We start from the raw sequence: 20,137 nt of genomic DNA on the forward strand, positions 1-20,137 counted from the left end.
ACAAACCCACCTGACTCTTCACATCTAGATGCGTTTATGCAAATCTAAACCAGAATATAGTATATCTTGAAAGAGAAAAGTAAAAAGAATCTAACCCATTTCTGTAAAATAAATCCAAACCCCCATTCTTGTAATGTTGCCACAGTTCAAATTTGGTCCATAGTAGTAGTAAAAACAAACCCAATACAAAAACAGAATGCATGAAACCAAAATTTTCAACCCAAATCAAACCCAACCCCTATTCTAACTCAGATCACAACCCCAAAATTTTCCAGAGATTGGCATGACTTCAAGAACACCGAAACCAACCCTCCAAGAGCACTCATACCAGTCCTCCCCTTACCTCCTCATCCATCTCTAGAAGTGGAGAACAGAAGTGGGGTCTGATTACCAATCTGAGTCGGAGTCGTTTGGGAAATTGGGAGGGCGAGGTCGGCGTCGATGTTTAGGGATTTGAGGATCAGAGGCAGAGCAAATGAGGATGAATTGGGTGGCTTTGCAGACGAGGTCGCGCTGCGAACTGTCGGTGGGGAGCAGCGGAGGTGGGCTGAGCAGCCATCTCCGAGCCTGAGCAGAAACGAAGAAGAAGAAGAGAAGAAAAGAAGGGAGAGATGGTCGTGAGGGAGTGAGAATAAGATATTAAAGAGCCAGGGTTATTTTGGGAATTTCACTTCCGTGTGGGCCCCACTTTTGATGAGTTGGAAATGTCATGTCAGCACTTAACGTCTAAAATTGACGGAATTGAGTCGGAGGGACGTATTGGACAAGAAGATAATACTGCGGAGGTGTTTTTGATGAAATTGAAAGTCGAGGGACTGAATCGATGTTTGACCTATATCACAGGATACTAAATAGTATTTAGCCCTTTAGTTTTGAGATAAGTGGTACTTAAGTCAGTTTTGCTCCACCAACATCTCTCTACTCACCAGATCATATTTATTTTGGAGTTATCGAAAGAAGTTATACAACTACTTTTATTTTGCATTAGCTAGTATTCGAATTATATTTTCTTTTGGTCAAAGAAACAATGATACACACTGTTGGCTTATGAATAAAATTTCGAGTTCATTTCATTATAACTCCATTTTAATTATGAACGTATTCCTCTGTAACTACGATGGTTGGGCCATCATGCTTAGTTCAAGGACATGGAATGACCCAAATTCTTGCCAAATGGCACCTTGATTACTATCACAAAAACTTTATACGCTCCTAAAGCAAATCGAACCCTATTGAGCTATTCGAGCTAATGGATTCCATGCGGAAACATATGTAGAGAACAGAAAAGAGTTCTTTTGCAATACCTCTAAATGATTGCTAATAAAGGCACATCTTAGAGAAACTTATGTGTCTCTCTAGAGATTTTTATGCACCACTACACATTTGAGCAAAAGCCACATCACTTGCGCGTGCCTTTTGACCCCAATAGCAACTAATTACCCATGAATAAACGTGCCTATCTATAAAAGCAACGCTGCAGCCACTTATGTTTGAGTCAGTGCGCTGTAAGCCGGTTGCTATGGCAAAAAAAAAGTCACTTGTGTTTAGTTTGTGACTTGGTTTCACTTTCTGACTTGGTGGGCCCATGTAATTGAAATTGCCATCAACATATTCAATTAGCCACCAACATATTCAATTAATCTATTATAATATATGTAAAAGCCACCTTTGTTCATTGTGTGTGTCTTCGTCGATAAAAATTATTTAAAAAAAAATTATTTGTTGAAACAATCACAGAAAATAATAAAAATATCAAATTCTCAAATTTGATAAATAAAAATACTTCAGTAGTCTCTTAATATTAAAATATGGGTACATGCCTTGAACTAATAAGAATTTATCCTCCTATACTAATTGAAATACATCAGTACATCTATACTTGTCTACATTAAGCCCTAGTTGAACTAAATGGCTTATGACTATAACATCACGTTAAGGCTCCAAGAACTCCAACTCCTGTAAAATCTGTCTATAAACATAAGGCATGAAGATGATACATGAACAAAGCTGTTAGTCAAATATTAAATAACACTTACAATAAGAGATGTGAGCTTACCCAAATTCCAATTGCAAACATATGGGGGCTGGCACAAATTCAATACAAATCTTTCTACTTCTTAGTTAATTCTCTATATGGATCATTGACATGTTTTAGCATGAGAATATACCACAGTTCTATAACTTAACTGCAATCAATAAAGTTGTCTCAGAATGCTAGGTCATTCATAATTCATGACCAAAAGTAGCATCCAATAAACTTACTAAAACATGTAGGCAATATCATACAGTTGCAAGTTTACTCAGTCATCTGTTATCTTTTACATTCACATATATGATTATATTAGTAAGTTTCTGAGAAGCTTTTTGTACACTAATGTAGTTCATATTGTCCTACAAAATTACCCAGTGGAACTAATTAATGAAGAAAGAAGCTCTTATTACTAAAACTAATCATGTGAAGACCATAGCAAGAACAAGCATATAACATCGAAAAGTATAGTATAGTACAGTGATTCTACGTATTCCAACTTGCCCCTAGAGGTATATATTCATGCGTCCGCCACTGACATCATGTATAGCAACGCGGGGATAACCAGCTCGTCTGCGCAGACAGTGCTGGAGCTCGACCTGTCCGGGTACAACAGCGTGATGGCAGCGTGTGTGAAGCACCCAACACTTGCGATGGTGGGGAAGGAGGTGAAGGGAAGCATAGTGTGCACAGCGAGCTTCATGGAGGACTACAGGACGGAGAACATGACTGACTGCACGATGTCGAAGCACACGATGCTGGGGCTGGTGAGGTCAGCGAACATGCAGCTAGTGCGGCGTGGTGTGTGCGTGAACTGCGTGTCGCCGGGTATGGTGGCGACGCCGCTGATGTGCGACATATTAAAGATTAGTGAGGAAGAGCTGTGGGAGACGATGGCGGTGGTTTATTCGGGAAGGGATGAACAGCTGATGGAGAAGCACGTGGCGGATGCGGTGGTGTTTTTGGCTTGTGAGGACTCGGCGTTCGTCACCGATCATAATTTGGTTGTTAATGGTGGACTCGGCACCAAGTCCATAGCTATATTGAAACAATGATGATGATGCAGAACTCTGATTTATCGCAACAGTAGCAAAGTACTAATGTTATGAGCTGATCTGAGCTCAATGTCTTTTTTTTTTTTTTTTGTCTGACTCAATAAGTCAAATAGTGAATAAACATTGTTCTGGGTTCTTAATTTCTTATGCTGTTTGTTTTTCTTATTCTCTTCCAACCCTAAATACTCTGTAGAACCTAATTCTAATACAATTTTTTTATTTACTTGGTTTTCGTTTACTTAGTTACTCAATAGTATTACACTTGTTTGGGAGACTCTCCTAGGGCCATTCTTCTTTGATTACTTTCAGCAGCAACTGTTTCTCGATCGTCGCTGAAGCGTGATGCATTTCCACTCAATATCATGATCAACTGAAATTCCATTACTAGTTTACAACTACATTCAAAAGAAATTCCAATCATCAATTCGACTTACTCTAAAAGCCTTTCCAAAATAAATGCGTAATACACGAACACTAAAATCACAAAACAGATAACAGATCCAGAACAAAAAACAATAGTAATATCTTATGGTTATGTTGATTTTGTAAAGATATTGATCTTGAGCTGTTGAAATCATAAAATGATAAAGGAAGTAGAACAATTTGGTGTTACATATTCAGAAAGTGCCCAATTACCACTCAAATTTCTGTTGCACCTCCCTTTAATTTAAGAAGTGCTCTATTACCCTCTATCATGTCTAAAGAGTGGATGTTGGAAAGAGATTTGGGCCTTCAACCTCAGACAAGTTGCTAATGATCATATATATGGGCACTCTGGAAGAATAGAAATAATGCTCTATGGTCTGTAACTCAACAACCAATGCATGATAATATTATAACTGAGTAGCTTTAGTGGTGGAGCCTAAAAATGATTTCAACTGGGGCACTTAAAAGTAAAAAAATAAAAATAAAAATAAAACTTAAACTTAAGCTTAAAATATATCAAAATTGTAATAAAAATAATTATTATAATAAGGTTAGGGAAAGATCAATATCTATTTTTGTACTAAAAAAGATCAATAGTTTTTTTCAATTACATATTTTATTAATAAAACTTATAGTTTTTAAATTTTAGACAATTTTTCATAATGGAAATATAATTTATATTTGAACTTTGAAACTATATGAAAGAATACTATTAATGTTTTTTTTTTTCTGAGAAGAAATACAAGTATTAATGATCCTTTTCAAAAAAAAAAAAACTAGTATTAATGTTAGAAAAAGAAAGAAATAAAAAAAATATTAGCACATTGCTGAGAGGAAATAATAGTATTAATGTTAAAAAAAAAAAAAAAAATAGCAGATTAGTGCTACTAGCAATTGAACCATGGACCAGCCTAACATATGTATGTGCCTCAACCACTACGACAAGGTAGCACTCAGTCCTTATATTGAACCAGATTATATATATACAAAAAATCTCACTAGGGCACGGTGGGTCCCGTGCCCCAATGTGGCTCCGCCCTTAAGTAGCTTCACATGGCTAGAAGAGTTTCAGAAAGCTCGACCGGCACCAAATAGAACTTTGAAGCATAACCGGCAGAGATGGCAGCCAGCAGACAATGGGAGCATTAAACTTAATGTTGATGCAACGTTCTTACCTAATCAAAACAATGGTGGGATTGGAAGAATGCTACGCAACTCAAATGGGCAGTTTGTTGCAGCGTTCGCTAGACCTGTGCCATGCACAGCTTCTCCTAAGCAATGCGAACTGTTGGCAATAAGGGAGGGCTTCGATCTGCTTTACTCGCTTCAAGTCAAAGATGTCACAATAGAAAGTGACTATATAGAGGCTATTCAAGAGGTTCAGAAGCCTAGACATCAACTCCTAACTAATAATGGAGGTATCACTGATGACATACAACAAGCTTGGAAGAAGTTAGATGGGGTGTCACTTATCTATACTCCCAGAGCTTGTAACTATGTGGCTCATTGCCTAGCTAGTGTTGGATTGAAGCAGAACAGGGTGTTTTCTGGTCAAGTCAAGCACGTAAGTGTATACTTGATGTGTTTGAAAATGCTTGTAAATATCACTTGAGCTCTTTCTCAATGAAAGTTATTTCTTTGCAAAAAAAAAAAAATATATATATATATCTGTTTCATAATAACAAAAAAATATTTACATTAACAAGAAAAGGAAAAATTACATAACTATCCCTATATCGAATTCGAGAGACCTAGTATTATGAGTTATGATGGTCAGGGGGCAGATTGAGAGAGGGGTTGAGTGTAGGCAGCTGCCTAACCTCGAAACTTAAGATAAGCAATGGAAGTCTCTTTGGTCATAGGGTTATGCATAACTCTTTTCTAAAGGAGTGGGCAAGACGGCTAGGGATGATACCCTACACATCCTTTCTGTTTCTTCTCTCCAATAAAGACGCTGCCTGCTAGTTTAAAATCTTTAATTAGGTATTAGAATCATAACTAGATTTAAATACAATTAATTATAAATAACACTAGGAACTGTTCATACCCTATGGGTGTGAAGAAGTGGTGGTCACCCCTTTAGAAGTGGGTAGTTAGTTTCTGAAAATAATAAATTTTCTTATTAATTATTTATTTAAGTTTTGACTTCTTTATCCATGACAATTAGAAAGATATATAAAGTTATTTAATATTTTAGGGGTATAAAGTAAAAGATTTCAGCTATGGTGAGCAAACCTTCTTCTCTTAAATGTATTATCAAAGATACAACATAGTACACATAACATCAGCATCACTATTCTCTACTAGGTTTAGAGAATTGTGTATTTCTTTAAATATTTTTTGTTTAAAATATAAGTATATAAACTACAAACTATACTTCTCTCTTCCCCCCTTGATAATTTTTCTTTTTGTTTTTCATAATTTTGCTTTAGTAAGTGATATCTATTTGTTCTCCAATTTTCATGTATGTAATTGATTCATATTTAAGAGTTTATAACTCCAATTAAAATATAAGAAAATTTTCTTTAAAAATAAATTGTAAGAAGTCTCTTAATAATCTTGCCTTATTTGAGAAAAAATTCTAGATCTGCTACTAATTGATGGTTATTAGGTTATGGGCTACAATGCTTTACGTAGGGGAATTAAATTCATTATAAAATAAAAGCGGGATTTTTTTTTAAATTTTGTTAATTAAATTTTTTTTTTAAAAGAGGGTTGTCGATCTGTTAAGAGTAGAAGTAGGTAACAGCATTCATGATTCACCATCTACGGACTACGTCAAATTGGAGCCATGTAAGGCTTCCATAAATTAACCTAGATGTGATTACATTAGCGTCAATCATAGGTAACCAAGAAGACAATGTTAGGGTTTAAGAACGTAGTTCTCCATAACTGATTCGAAAAATCTTAGGACCACTTTACGCAGAGAGGATGTCCTCCGAGTCAATTAAGAAATAGCTAGAAAAAAAAAAAAGAAGCTCAAAGCTTTATACAAAGCCCTACACCCAAAAGAAACATATGCAACTCCAATAAGACCGAAAGACAAGCCTAAACCTAAAGGAGAGCAGTCCAAGCCCAAACCCAGCAAGCCTGAAGATAAAAGCCTAAAACAAACTGCACTTCCTACAGCAACCTTGCCGCAGTTGGTGATCACACCCCCGTTTTGCCGCCATAGCTGACATCATCCAAAGTGATGATTCCTCGCGACGCCGAGGATCGTACCTAGCTTGATTTATTAATCAACACCAGCACACAAGCTACTGCCACAAATGTTGCTGCCAACACCAAAGCCACCACCATATTGGAAAAATCAATCCGCACCCCCGAGAGGAACATATGCGAAAGGAATCTGTGTACGAACTTTGTTGCTAAACACCGCTCATCCTTGCTCTAAAAAAAACCCTCATCAATTCCTCGCCACACTTAGTTTCACCCTGGCACAGGCAGCGACCATTTGACCAAGTAAAGAACTCGCCGTCTACCTAGAGCAGATACGTTACTGCCACTAGGAGGTTGTGACTATTTGCTAATGCAAGAAACTCACCGCTTACCTAGAGCAGACCAGGCACATAAAAGGTGCATTCTGGGACTAAGCCCACGTCGCCCTACCATAACTCGGTAGGGACTTACTACCGGCATAAAGCCACATTCTACTAAAAGTAAGAAACAAACAATAGTAAACACATTACCAACCCAATCTGAGCCCAAAGTATGATTCTAGGTCCACAAGTCCACAAACCATGCGCCATAATGAGGAGAGACTAGCCCACTGGCCCAATCCAATACATTGTTCTCGCTGCTGTCATCGCAAACCACCATCGTTGTCTTCAAGCAACCACCGCCAGCGCACCCCTACCAAACCCCCCCCCCCCCCAACCATCAACACCAACATGTGCCCATCACCAAACCATATCGAAAACACCATAACTGCGGCCATCACACTCTGCCGTCGCCGTCTTCGAGCAGTTAAGAAGCCCAACACTTAAGTATCACAGCCGCCGCCACAGGTGGTACGCCTGAATTAAGCGCACAAAATTACCCTGCAAAAGAGAATTGTTAGTATAGGATAAGCAGGGATCGTTCAGTCCGGGGATTGAGGGTACTTTCACAAATTGCACTAATTGAACAAAACTATCAAAAACTAAAGAAAGAAAAGGGAAATAAAGTTGACACAAAAACTAAATGAAAGGGGGTTTAGGTTTTGAAAATGCAAGCAATAATAAAGGAAAGAAAATGTTGCAATTTTTAGGGATTCTAAATCAGATGTATGGACGTTGAGAACTTCGTAATCCACCTCTAGTTATGATCAGAGAAAGACAATTTAACCTAATCTTCAATTACAAAGGCATGTGAATGAAACCAATCAAGAACTTTAGGATCGCCGCTAAAGCCTTATTTTTCCCAAAATTACTTAGAACCGTGAACGCACTGCATCCTAAGCTTGCTTATATGCAATCAAGGTGTAGAACGCTACCCTATCAAATTAACTCATTAAGCACACATAAACACATTAAGCTCTTTGGAAAGATTGATTTTAGAGTACAAAACTAGTGAGGAACGCCATTCTAGCATGTATTCTATTTGTTTGATTTCACCTAACATGTAGGCTTTACTACTTTAGTGTTTTAAGACCGTGAACGCACTGCACCTTAAAACTAGCTCCAAATTACATGCTCATATTTTAGGTGATCAATCTAAGACATAAACATATAAAAGATTTTATAAAACAAAATCAAACAAAGCATTCACAAAACCTTGTAATCGAAAAAGAGATTCAAAAGCTAAAAATCCATCATATAACTAGGATTTCATACTAGTTCTCAACAAGAAAATTACTCACTCATAGTTTGGAAATCCAAAAACATATACATATTGAATTCGAAAAGTACAAAAGGAATAAACCGTAGAGGGTAGTAGATATCACGATCTCACTTTGATTATTCTTCAAGAAAGCTTGAGGCGTCTTCAAAGTAGGAGTACGACAAGATGATGGAAGATGAATTGATGGAAGATGGAGGCTACGGCTTCTCCTTGGAGTAGGGATCTCATGAGCTATGATGAGGGGAGAGTATGGAGGCGTGGTTTCTGATTTAGGGCAGTGGATGGTGTGTATATGTGATGGAAGAGATGTGTGAGAGAATGAGAAGAGAGGAAGTGATAACTAAGGAAAATGGAGAGGAAATGGTGAGACAAGGAGATGAAATGGATCAAGGAATGTGTGTGTTAGAATGAGAGGAGAAGGTGTTTATATAGGGAAGAAAAGAAGAGTGAAATGATGAGTGGAAGAAAAATAATGAAAGTGGAGTATGAAAGTGATTTGTAAAATATGGAAAAGATAGAGAAATGATGAAATGAAAGCAAAGCATGAAGGTGCAGAAACATGGAAGTGATGATGATCTATTAAAGAGATTGTAGTAGAAAAATAATCCAAGAAAAGCATTAGCTTTCTTCATGTGGGTAGGAAACATGAACATGTGAATATTGAGCTGGTTTTAGGTCAGTTTCTGCCCCTTTATTCCTTCAATTATTTCTCCAACAAGACTTCAGAATGAGCCTTCGACTTCTTCATATGAAATTATCCACCATGAGTGTAGATTACTGTGGCAAAATTTTAGAATTTATTTCCATGTGGTTGGGCCGGAAATGCTGCTGGACCTCTTACAGGTCCAGTTTTCCAGTTTTGCTTCTGCAGAAAATTGGACTGACTGTTTGAAGGCCTTCCACTCAAAACTAGCTCTGGCACTCTTCATAAGAAATGATCCTTGGGATTTCTAGATTGAATCTGGAAAGTTTCAACTCATTTGAAGTTCGGATGGTTAGTCTGCCACCCCTCATTTCTTGTCTAGCTCGCTTTCTCATTGGCTCAATTTCTCCAAGACACGCTTTGTCAGGCCAAAATGCTCATTTTTGGTCCAAACAGCTCATTTCATCATCATCTACTCCAATGTACCTAAAAAAATAGAAATTGAGTTAAAAATCGATTCGTTAAGGAATTAACTAAGCAAAATGTGAGGAATTAACTATTAAAATACCACATTAAAATGCTCCTATCAACAGGGAACCACCACCTCGACTGTCGAGCAAACACTGCCATCGAAAAAACATATGCATTGCCCATCTAGTCTGATGTGTAGTCCCCCCCACCAACCAGAACCCCCGACTTGTTTCCACCTCTAAGACCAATCAGATCCACGACTAGCCTCAAAATTGGTAACCATGGTAGAACGATTCGAACCCACCAACCACCATCCTTCAATGCGAAACAGTCTCTCCGGGCCGCTAGTGAAAATCTCCACACCATGAGTCAATCCATGAACCTAGAAACAAAATCCCGAATACAACACAAGGCCAACAATGCGGCGAACAGACAACTGCCTGTCTGACTATGACATCCAAGGGATGCACCACATGACAGACAAAGGGGAGAAGTTGATTTCCTTAGGCGCGTTCTTGGGTTTAGTCTCTATGTTTGACAATCTTAAATTTTTTTGTCTGGTTCCCCTTGGGTGAAAATCTTAACTATGCCTGAAAAGAATGAAGAAGCCAAATAATTAAGAACCCTAAGAAGAGCTGGTGCCAGACATGAAGACCCAAGAGGCCGGCGATCCCAAATCTATGCTCAATTAGTTTTGCGACTAGGCAAAAAGTTGCATATACTCATGTTTGTTGTTGAGATTGATAGTTCAATTAAGTGCAAGTTCTATTAGTATAAATAAAAATAATAAAAAGAGGGAGAGAGGGAACTAGATTACTAGCTTTGTTAGCTATAGTTTTGTAGCTTTAGTGTGTACATCGTCTTTTTTTTTCTTTTTCTTTTTTCCCCTTGAAAGAATAAAGATAAGTTTTAAATACACATCCCTAACTACTTAATACACACTCCCTACTCAATACACCACCCATTTAATTTTCCATTCTAATATTTTACTAAATACACAGCTCAAAGTATCTAAAATATTCTTAATCTTAAAAACCATGAAATATGATATTATTTGACTATATTAAGACTACTATTTAATACTATTAGTATATATTAGTATATTGTCGTTTTTTAAATGTCCATATTGATAACTTGTATTAGTTATTTGAAAATATATAAAGATTTATTGTTCCCTTCAAATAGATGCCTAGAAATAGGTTCTGTATCATTTGAGTTCTCATCCACCAAACACCCTATTGATCAAGTATAAAATTTTGAGTTGAACATTCAACAAAAAAGTATACCAGTATTTTCTCCACAGTGGTGGAACTACGAAGCTGTCATTCGAGGGGACAAACAAGTTGACTAATCATAATTTTATAACAAAAAAAAAACAAAAAATAAGTAAAGCGATCTGTTTTAAAAACACTTAATGCTTATGAAATTCTAAATTATATGGTTTCTCACCCCCATTTAATTACAATTTATTTAAGAAAAAAATAAATTAAATGGTTCCTAACTTTATTCTTGTATCAAATGGGGAGGCCATGTATAGAAATTTGATGTGTTTATCTATTCATTTATACACAATGATAGACCAATATAAGGAAAATATGACTATCTTTTTTTCTTATCCTAATATATAAATGTCTGTTTTGGTCATTTAAACTACCTGTAAAATCTAATTTGAAATATAAAATAATAGGGATGTGTATTAAGTAGTTAAGAGTGTGTATTTAAAATTTCTCAAGAATAAATTGTATTCATTAATGATATGGCTAGAATTGTATAATAGGGCATTTAGATTAAAGTCTGAGTGTAAGTGAATCACTCAGATTGAATATCGAAATCAAAACCATGACTAGCTAATCTATGTGCCTATATTGGTGGTTTTAGGAGCATGTGTATCACAAAATGAGTGGAGGTCCGAAGTAGTATTTTGATGTCCCCAACTATGCTATCCAAAGAAGAATATTAATTCCTCCTCCTTTGAAGTAATTTCTTGCACTACAACAAGGAAGTGACTATGAATGATAGCCTTCGAAATTTGAATTGTCTGAAGTAGCTCCAATCCCTTCTTAATAGCTAGCAGCTCAATATGCAGGAGAGAATAAAAAAAAATTCAAGCATAAAAGGCAGCAACACAATTCCCCCCTCGACTAGCTCCTCCATGGTTGAAAGAATTGGAAAAAGATCCGTCCACATATAGTTTCACAAAATCATCCTCAGGATGAGTCCAAAACCTCACTCGTTTGTTAACCAGTTCTGTTATACCGCTAGCACCAACATTGGCCTGCAAATACTCTTCATACAAAGCCATAGCAACTGAGATTATTACATGAGCATGTATCTCTTTATTGTCCCATAATTTCTTATTTTTATTTTTCTAAATACTCTACGTACAAGAGCACCAACAATCGTGTAAAGTTACTTAAAGACAAGAATGAACCTATTTTTGTCAGTCATTCTTTGAATATAAAGGCACGAGTAATTGGAACATCTAGAAAAAAAAGGTGGTCCACCAGAACAGTCCTTGCCATAGGCCGTTGGGAGTCACATAATTAAAACATGCTCCAAAGTTTCATAAGCATTTGTAAAAATATGAATTCTTTAGGGGAAATGATCATTTACCCAATTTCAGCTTAAAAATTACCCACTTGCTCTACTAACAGGTTTTTAATCCCATTTACCCAAAACACTCTAAGAGATTATTTCCCTAATACCCAATTAATTCTTTTTTTTAATTCTTTTTATTTATTTTTGGGACTTTTTTGCCCTCTCCTTTCTCACTTAGAGAGAAAAGTCATCCTCCACCTTGCAGTGCTCCGGTGACCAGTGGCCGGCTGCGGACTCCGGCGACCGGTGACCGGAGTCCGGCATCCAGCTACCGGAATCTGATAATCAGTCACCGGAATCCATAATCCGACTGCCAGACTGGTGACCAGATTCCGGCGTCTGATTTTATTGCCCCTAATAATACCCAGTAATCATATTATTGCCCCCTAATAAACATATTATTGCCTCCCAGTAACAAGTTTATTAGGGATCAATATTAATGAAAAATGAAAATGTTTATAATTTTGAAAGTTTTTATAGGTTTATCCAAATAAATAATCTTATTATTGTCCCGAAATAATCTAATTATTGCCCCCCAATAATCATATTATTATCCGCAATAATGATATCATTGACCCGCAATAGACATGTATAACTCCTCAATAAAACTTTTTTTAAAACTATTTTTCATTCTTCTTTCTTCTTTCCTTATAAGCCTTCTGCCAAATTTACCAAAAAAAAAAAAAAAAAACGACGCAGCTTCGACCTGGAGCTTCTGCCCCTCAAGAGCTCCAGGTTATACAAGGACCTCCTCCTTCGCTGCTGTCCAGTCCCGACGTCCAACTCCAGCTACGAGATCACCATCCCCAATCTCCTAGTCAATCGCTGTCCGGTGGAGATAATAGTGAACTCGAGATCTGGAGTCCATGATCAGAATCCCTTAGCTACAGTCCAAAACCTCAATCGACTCCAAGGATTCGAGGATGGCTTCGTTCATTGAAGCCTCGTCCCAGATCTGGGACTTGATTGTTCGGAGAGTGGATCGATGATGGAGTAGGCGGCGGCGATGGCCGAGAAACGCCCATTGGTAGCCGGCGGTGATAGAAGCTACGAGGCCTAAGGCTTGACGACGATGGGTCTGGGTGAGGGGAGAGAGAGAGAGAGAGAGAGAGAGAGAGAGAGAGAGAGAGAGAGAGAGAGAGAGAGAGAGAGAGAGAGAGAGAGAGAGAGAGAGAGAGAGAGAGAGAGAGAAAGAGGGTATTTTATTAATTGAAATAAGGTTAAAACTGTCAGTAAATATTAGATTGGGTAAATGAGACAAAAAACTCTTAGTAGAATAAGTGGGCAATTTTTAGGTTTAAATTAGGTAGGTGGTCACGGCCCCTTTTAATATTGTGCTTCTGGGACTGGTAGGTTAGTCGTCTTGCTCCAACTACTCCAACATTTTTTTTTTTTGTTAAGAAGTCCAAACCACTCCAACGATTAATAGTGGTAATAATAAAAAAATGATTTTAAAATTGTTCAGAAAACAAAATGAAAATTTGAATATAAACGTGGAGTTACCACAGTAATAGTAAAAAAGTTTTTTACTTTTTAAAGGAGACAGGGATCGTGTTCCCTCCTTTTCCATGCAAAATCATTGTCAAATTACAAAACAGTCCATTTTCTCTAACTGCAAGTCATCGAGGTCAAAAGGGTAGATGTGTAATTGTAATAATTCCAATCTTTATAAATTATAACACCACAACCTGCCAACCACAGTCACGTATAGGCCTGGGAATTGCATACCGAAAAACCGAAACCGAATCCGACCGATCCGGGCCGATACCGATCGAGTCGGTCTGCAACTTCAATTCCACACAATACCGACCCGACCAGAACCGAATAGCATGAAAACGGGTCGGCCTCGGTATGGGTCAAATACATACCGTTTTGACCTGACCGACCCGACCCGATTTTCTAATAGGACGCACGACTTGTCGTTGATTTCAGCCCTAAACTGCTAAACCTAAACGCGTTACTTCTGCCGTTCTCATTTCTCAAACTCACCCAAACCCAAAATCGAGCCTCTCTCCTCCATCGAAGACTCCCAGGCCCCAGCCTCTCAACCTCTCACTCCTCTCTGCTCTCCTCCATCGAAGACTCTCAGCCTCTCACTCTCACAGTCTCACTCCTCTTTGCTTACCTCCATCGAAGACTCTCAGCCTCTCGAAGAACCGAGACCGAAACAACAGCTCTACCTACTCGATCCAAGTCTCCTCCATCAAAGACTCGAAGACTCGAAGGCTCTCGCTCTTCTCTCACTCCTCTACTCCATTGAAGATCGGAAGCTGTCGCTCTTCACTCACTCCTCTCTGCCCTCCTCGAAGATTCGAAGGCTCTCACTCCTCTCTGCCCTCCATCGAGGAATCGATTCTTCAACTCATTTCTTCAACTCGATTCTTCAAGCCTCCCACTCTGAATCGATGGGAAAACTGGGAGTAAGTCTCTCACTTTCTCAGATTTTTCTGTTTTCATGATTGTGTAGCAGCATGATTGTGTAGCTTGATTTGAATTTGGGATTGTGTAGCAGCATGATTGTGTAGCTTGATTTGAATTTGGGATTCTGTTGATTTGAAATTGACAATGATAAGATGGTCTTAGTTATTGATTATGCCTCATTTGTGGTTGTCTGCGGGTCACAAGGTCACAAATGGTTTGTAGAAAAAGCCAAAGTCTTTGAGGCTCTGTACTTTCTATTTTCGTGTTCATAACTTCATAAGCTGCATTGCATTGCATTGCATTTGCATGTTTATATGTAATCGAGTAACCTGACTGTTGTGTAATTTACTTGTTTCAGTTTAAAAGCGGTAAGAAGAAAGCTCAAGGACAGAAAGAAGGAGATTCTAGTCTAGTTTTTTCTTCAACTGGTACCTCTCCCTCAATCCCTGACAGAGCTGAAGAAGATGTCACGGATGGAGGAGCTCTAGCTTCCTCATCTGACAAGGTTAGTAACAATCCTCGAGCTGATAGAAAACGTAGTTGGGTGTGGGAGCACTTTAAGGAATATAAGGATGCAAAAGTCACTAAAGTAAAGGGTCAAGCAGATATTGTAGAAGAATTTAGGAGGGCTAAGTGTATATATTTTCCTAAGGGTCCTCTAGGAGACTATGCTTGTGATCCCTACAAAAATGGGACTCAAGGGATGATTAGGCACATAAACAAATCATGTAAGTATTATCCCGGAAGGAGAGCGATAGATAAAAATCAGAAAGTGCTTGCTGGTGATAAAAGTAAGGGTAATTCTATGAAAATGGTAGCATTTAATCCTCTTGAAGTTATGAAAGCATGTGTTGAAATGGTTGTAGTTGATGAGCTTCCTTTTAGCTTCGTTGAAAGCAAGGGTTTAGGCATTTTTGTCATGTTGCAGTGCCAATGTTTAAGGTCCCTTGTAGGAAAACTTTGGTTAAAAATTTTCTTACATTGTATGATAAGACAAAGAAGAAGTTGAAAACTGATTTAGCACACTATAGGGTCTGCCTAACCACTGACACTTGGACAAGTGTTCAAAATTTCAACTACATGGTGCTAACTGCACACTTTATTGATGATAAGTGGGAAATGCATAAGAGGATAATCAATTTTTGCACTATTTGTAATCATAGTGGGAATTCCATAGGTCTTTTGATTGAGTCATGTTTGCTTTAGTGGGGGATTAGCAAGGTTTTAACCATCACAGTAGATAATGCAGCAACCAATAAGTGTGCTATTGAGTTTGTTAGGTCCAAACTTAACAAAAGAGAAAAACCAGAATCAATCTTAGAGGGTAAGTACATGCATGTAAGGTGTACTGCCCATATTTGTAATTTGATTGTTGGTAGTGGGTTGAAGAGACTAAATAGATCAGTGTTGGCCATTAGAAATGCGGTGAAGTTTGTTAGGTCTTCACCAGCAAGGTTAGATAGTTTTAAGGCATGTGTAGAACTGGAACAGATCCCTTGCAGAGGATTGGTTGTTATGGATGTTCCCACGAGGTGGAATTCAACATTCTTAATGTTGGAAGCTGCCTTGAAGTTCAAAGCAGCCTTTGCAAGGATGGAAGAGCAACCGGACAGCGGCTTTTCAGCCTATTTCAAAGAGCTTGACGAAGAGTATGATGAGGATGGGAATTTGGTTCCAAGTAAAAGCAAGAGGCCTAGAGTGGGGCCTCCATCCGAGGATGAATGGGATAAGGCGGAAGTGTTTGTGCAGTTTCTTAGGGTATTTTATGAAGTAACTCTAAGAGTTAGTGCAAGTAATAGGCCCACAATCCATACCACTTTTCATGATGTGTTGTCAATCGAATCGGAGATTAGCAAGCTCTTCATAGAACCTGAAATTGCACCAGGTTTGGACACCCAGAAGGTTTTGAGTGATATGGCAGAAAATATGAGGTCCAAATTCATCAAGTATTATGGTGGCTTTCGGGATTTGAATCCCTTGGTGTTTATGGGGCTGATCCTTGATCCTAGATTCAAGCTAAGGCATGTAACTCATCTTTTGACAAATGAAGGGTTTGAATTGGAAGATGTGCGGACTAAAACGACGGAGTTACGTGATGTGTTGATGTCCTTGTATGAAAAGTATGCACCAAAGGAGGCCCCTGCAAAGAAGAGAGGTCAAATAGAGGTTGAAAGCTCATCTTCACAAAGCACTGTAACAAGCACCGGCAGCAGAGGAAGACAATCTTACATCAATGATTGGAGGAAAGTAGTTTCTGAGCTTGATGTGGCTGTGGTTTCACATGAAGTAGACAAATACTTGTTGGACCCTCTTGAATTCACAAATGAGAAGGAAGGGTTCGAGTTCCCGATTCTGTTATGGTGGAAGATCAATGGAGCCAAGTACCCTATACTTCAAGCAATAGCCAAAGATGTGTTGGCTGTTCAAGTTTCGACAGTTGCATCGGAGTCCGCTTTTAGCACCGGAGGGAGAGTAATCGACAACTTTAGGAGTTCATTGACTCCTAAATCTGTCGAAGCATTGATTTGTCTACAAAGTTGGTTGAGGGGGAATGATATTAGCTGCATAGAAGATGAACCATGCATCAAAGATTATGAGTTCTATGAAAAGTGTGAGAAAGGTGCATATTTTTAACTTTGTGTGTTTGTTTTTTTAGTTTTCAGTTTTCGCTTTTTAGTTTTTACATTTCAGTTTCTGCATTTATTTTTTACATTCTTACTATAGTTTCTTGTGTTTTGTACTTTGGTATGTAGATCATGTAACCTCAGCCTCTTCAACCTCTTGTCCTCCTCCAAAAGCTAAGGGAAAGAATGGTATTGGAACTAATGATGAAGTTGTTCAACTCAGTGAAGATGACTCCGAGGATGAAATGGTGTCTGATGATTTATAAAACAGTTGATGCCTATTGCCTTGATGTGATCAGTTTCTGACTTTCTGGTTTATGCTGCAAGGATGGACTCTTTCATATTTTCATGAACTTATTTCAATTGCTAGTTTGCTACTGTGGTTAACTGGTTTCTGAACATTTCCATGTAATATTAAGCTGATAGGCTTAGAACATGTAATATTAAGTTCTATATTAAGCAGAACTTGCTATTGTGGTTTAACTTGTAGTTCCAAGTTCTGCTTTGATTTGCATTTTGGACAGAAATGTGCATGAAGTTCATTGGAGAACTAATTAGAGATGTTTGCAAATTTACAATGCTGCATTTTATCAGGTTTCTGGAAATTTTGCTATTCAAAGCAGGTGGTACCGATTGGTACCGAACCGATTGGATTCGGGCCTAATCGGTATGGCAGCTGAGTTTCCGGCGTCCCAAACCGAACCGAGCCGACTATAAACTCGGTATCGGTATCGGTATAGGCATGTTACCGAGCCGAGCCAAACCGATCCCAGGCCTAGTCACGTAGCTCTACTACTACTATAGCTCAACACGATGACACAGCCCATACCATTACCACTGCAGAAGCTCCACGGCAAGGTGGCCATCGTCACCGGCGCCGCTAGCGGTATCGGAGCAGTCACGGCGCGTCACTTTGCAGACCACGGCGCTCTCACCGTCGTGATAGCTGACATCCAAGACGCCAAGGGCCGAGAAGTGGCTGCATCCATCGGCCCCCACCGCTGCACCTACGTTCACTGCGACTTCACCGACGAGGATCAGGTCAAAACCCTGGTCGAGTTCACGGTCAAGCACTACGGCAGCCTCGACGTCATGTACAGCCATGTGGGGATAACCAGCGCGTCGGCGCAGACGGTGCTGGAGCTCGACCTGTCCGGGTACGACAGGGTGATGGCGGTGAACGCGTGCGGGATGGCGGCTTGTGTGAAGCACGCGGCCCGTGCGATGGTGGAGAAGGGGGTGAAGGGGAGCATAGTGTGCGCGACTAGCATCTCGGCGACCTGCGGGGCGGTGAGCATGACGGACTACACGATGTCGAAGCACGCGGTGCTGGGCTGGTGAGGTCGGCGAGCGTGCAGCTGGCGCCGCGTGGTGTGCGTGTGAACTGTGTGTCGGCGGGCTTGGTGGCGACGCCGATGGTGTGCGACACATTGAAGATTAGTGCGGAACAGCTGCGAGAGAAAATGGCAGCGATTTATTCGGGAAGGGATGAACCGCTGATGGAGAAAAACGTGGCGGATGCGGTGGTGTTTTTGGCTTGTGAGGACTCGGCGTTCGTCACCGGCCATAATTTGGTGGTTGATGGTGGACTTGGCACCAAGACCATAGCTATATTGGAACAATGATGATACAGGACACTCTGATTTGTTGCTAAAGTATCAAAGTAATAATGTTATGAGCTGACCTGAGCTCAATAAGTCAAATAGTGAATAAACATTGTTCTGGGTTCTTAATTTCTCATGATTCTCTCTCCAACTCCCTTTTTTTTTTTTTGTGAGCTGTTTGCTTTTCTTTTTCTCTTCCAACCCTAAATACTCTATAGAACCTAATTCTGATACAATTTTTCATTCAGCACGTAAGCTATACTATTTTATAGTAAAAAAATGACAAATGGTCACTTGGTTTTCGTTTACTTAATTACTCAACGGTATTACACTTGTTTGGGAGACTATCCTAGGGGCATTCTTCTTTGATTACTTTCAGCAGCAGCTGTTCCTCGATCGTCACTGAAGCGTGATGCATTTCCACTCAATATCTTGATCAACTGAAATTCCATACTAGTTTACAACCACATTCAAAACTATTCCAATCAACAATTCGACCTACTCTAAAAACCTTTCCAAAATCAATGCGTGCTACACGAACCACTAAAATCACAAAATAGATAATACCTCCAGAACAAAAAAAAAAATTGTAATTTCTTACAGTTACGTTGATTTTGTAAATATATTAATCTTGTGTTGTTGAAATCATAAAATGATAAAGGAAGTAGAACAAGATTTGTTGTTACATATTCGATAAGTGTCCCATTGCCACTCAGTTTCCTGCTGCACCTCCCTGCTGCACAAGAAGAGCTCTATTACCCTCTATCATGTTTAAAGAGTGGATGATGGAAAGAGCTTTGAGCCTTCAACCTAAGACTTTTGCCAAGCTGCTAATGATCATATGGGCACTATAGGAAAATAGGTCATTTACGGCGTGCAAAAAGGGCCGTAAATGGCATTTTTGCAGTGCGCGAAGAGCTCTTGTAGACAGCATCATAAAATAGAACCCAAATTTTCACTTTTACATAATAAAAATTTACACACCATAAATGTACTCAAAAGGACGCTGTAAATGTGCTCATAAGCACGCTGTAAATTTTCAATGCACACCGTAAATGTGCTCAGAAGCATGCCTTAAATTGTCATTTACGACGCGCATTGCACGCCGTAAATGTCTTTTGCAAAATAAAAAAAATAAAAAAATCAATTTATTTTCAGTTGTTCCAGGATCACCCCAACATTGCAGCCATTAGCCATACCATGTTCAGGCACTTATTGAAACAAAATAGAAGTACAACATACCCAATGTAAAAGAAACTCTTCATCAAAATTATCTCAATCAATCACAATAATCATATTACAACAAGTGTAATAATGATATACTAAACCTCATTACATCATTTATTCCTTTGAATAATAAAATCGATAAGTTAGCGAATGATATCTATCACAATATTTTACATTGCACATGGTATCACAATATATCACATTCCACATGGTGTCTC

At 38.8% G+C, this 20,137-nt stretch overlaps 1 protein-coding gene and 1 pseudogene across 1 annotated transcript; both read left to right on the plus strand.

The window, feature by feature from the left end:
* The first annotated feature begins 2,571 nt into the window (after positions 1 to 2,571).
* Positions 2,572 to 3,084, plus strand: LOC112178462 ((+)-cis,trans-nepetalactol synthase NEPS1). The gene has a single exon (XM_024316604.1). The coding sequence runs from the start codon at positions 2,572 to 2,574 to the stop codon at positions 3,082 to 3,084; it is 513 nt and encodes a 170-aa protein (XP_024172372.1).
* An 8,441-nt stretch (positions 3,085 to 11,525) lies between these two features.
* LOC112175141 lies at positions 11,526 to 18,808 on the plus strand (annotated as a pseudogene).
* Positions 18,809 to 20,137: the final 1,329 nt, after the last annotated feature.

The sequence above is a fragment of the Rosa chinensis genome, chromosome 7 (genome assembly GCF_002994745.2).
Source record: "Rosa chinensis cultivar Old Blush chromosome 7, RchiOBHm-V2, whole genome shotgun sequence".
Lineage (NCBI taxonomy): Eukaryota > Viridiplantae > Streptophyta > Magnoliopsida > Rosales > Rosaceae > Rosa > Rosa chinensis.